The sequence below is a fragment of the Bactrocera latifrons genome, unplaced genomic scaffold (genome assembly GCF_001853355.1).
Source record: "Bactrocera latifrons isolate USDA-ARS-PBARC rearing strain unplaced genomic scaffold, ASM185335v1 scaffold_1509, whole genome shotgun sequence".
Lineage (NCBI taxonomy): Eukaryota > Metazoa > Arthropoda > Insecta > Diptera > Tephritidae > Bactrocera > Bactrocera latifrons.
This window is the reverse complement of record NW_017534974.1, coordinates 4,502-6,660: the sequence shown is the minus strand read 5'-3', so window position 1 is coordinate 6,660 and position 2,159 is coordinate 4,502. Positions and strand designations below refer to the sequence as shown.

The window sequence follows — 2,159 nt, the reverse complement described above, 5'->3', positions numbered from 1 at the left end:
CCGCAATCAATGGCACAGTTTCCTCGTTTCCTACATTTGCCAACCAACAACTTGATATTTGAATGTTGTGCTTGACGTAGAGCTCTGTACCCAACAGATAATTCAGTGCCTGCAATATTTTTGCTGGTCGCACTGTCTCCGTCATAAAATTTTGCTCATATTCCAAGCGACGTTTCAGGTGCACTGGAATAATGTGGCTGTTGTCAAATCTTCGTGGTAGCATGGTGACTGTCTCTGCAACAGAAATCGGGATATTTACTACTGCTCCACGAAWAGCACATTGTCGTTCATATCCTAAAGATATGATGCGCATAAATGGGATTCTCGGTGATATTAGCCTTTCCTCCAGACACGTTAAGTCCTGAAGACATTCCGGAATGTCAGGAAACTCCAATCCTTCTGAGATGCAGATATTTGGTATTTTACCTTGTTTGACAATACGATAGCAGTGCTGTAAAAATTATACTTTTGGTCCGAAGATGGAAACTTCGATGACAAATAAAAGACTTTTATAGCATCTTCCGAGTGCGTGAACTTTGCTGAGGTCTGACGTTTTTCTAGCTTTTTTACTTGGTGAGGGAACCAAGTGCCCCCACAACACACGCATATTTCAGTATTTTTTATGAACAATGCGTACATATCAAAGATATTGGCAGCTCGACGTTGACGTGCTTGTTCTTCTAGCAGTGCATCAGGAGAAAGTTCCCGATGTCTTCTAATATTTCTCCTGGCTTGCCTTACGCTCTCCAACTGACGATTTGCGGGATCCGACCTATAGAATTGTACTCTTTGCAACATTGATTCCTGCTCGTTTGCAAGTTGTTGCATTTTTTGCTGGCGTGTCACTCTTCTTTGAGAAGAATTTAAAATTTGTTCACGATGTCTTGTTATTGGATCTCCTCGACGACTTCTCCTCAATACTGCATCTCGTTGCCTTTCTTCTTCTCTGGTTATTGGATTCTGGCGTCGTACAGTACGCTCCATTGCGTCGCGCTCCTGCTCCTGAGTTCTATATTTCGGACTAAACCGCCTGATTGAATGTCCTATTGTGTCGCGCTCCTGCTCTGCGGTCCTATGTTCGGGATTCGTCCATCTATTGGAGTGTTCCGCAGTATTGCGTCCCTGCTCCTCAACTCTATACTCCGGATTCAAACGCCTGATTGAATGTCCTATTGTGTCGCGCTCCTGCTCTGCGGTTCTATATTCGGGATTCGTCCGTCTGGTGGAGTGTTCCGCAGTGTTGCGCCCCTGCTTCTCAACTCTATACTCCGAATTCAAACGCCTGATTGAATGTGCTATTGTGTCGCGCTCCTGCTCTGCGGTTCTATATTCGGGATTCGTCCGTCTGGTGGAGCATTCCGCAGTGTTGCGTCCTTGCTCCTCAACTCTATACTCCGGATTCAAACGCCTGATTGAATTTCCTATTGTGTCGCTCTCCTGCTCTGCTGCTTTATATTCGGGATTTGTTCGCCTAATTAAATGTTCCGTGGTGTTGCGTTCCTGCTCCTCAGCTCTGTATTCTGAATGAAGTCGTGGGTTTGAATGTCTTATTGCGTCGCGCTCCTGCTCCGCAGCTCTRTGAAGTACGTTTTGTCGTCTACTGGAACGTGCAGAACTGTCCCGAATTCTCTCTTCATTACGGAACTCCAAATTTGTACTACGTAATTGTGCAATATAGTTGGCGTTCCTCAGTCGATTTATTTCCAAATTTTGACTATATTGTTGTCGGCTTCGATTCAAGGCATTGCGACGCCTTTATTCCTGCGACTGCCTAGATACTCTTAGCATTTTTATAAATTAATATAAAATATTTTAACCAATAAAAAATATACAAAAAAATTTACAGTTAAGGATTGTTAATAAATAATAATCTATTTCAAAAAATAATGGTTATTTAAAAAAAAATTCTTTTTTGATAAATTTGAAAGTTGCTTGGTTTTTCAAAGTTTAAGCTGCACGCGTAAACAGAAGTAATCTGATTGTTTTCACTCTTTTTATACAATTTTTTAGAACCGTATATGTAAAATATTTCCAGTTTTTACCTGTTTACACTTTACCTAACCTTCCAACTTTGTATATTACCTAGATCCATCAGTTAATTACGGTTGAATAATTATGCATACATTGTTAATTATTCATAATTATCTGTATTAATATTA

General features: G+C 40.9%; 1 protein-coding gene across 1 annotated transcript in view; it reads right to left on the bottom strand.

Moving 5' to 3' along the window:
* Positions 1 to 258: 258 nt before the first annotated feature.
* The window catches only part of LOC108965937 (DNA-directed RNA polymerase subunit beta''-like), a gene marked incomplete at its 5' end in the record, with an annotated part of 6,186 nt that continues 4,285 nt past the window's right edge, over positions 259 to 2,159 (bottom strand). Inside the window, 2 exons of the mRNA XM_018928614.1 lie at positions 259 to 294; positions 922 to 1,520. Coding sequence (XP_018784159.1) covers positions 259 to 294; positions 922 to 1,520 — 635 coding nt within the window. The remainder of the gene's footprint in view (positions 295 to 921; positions 1,521 to 2,159) is intronic.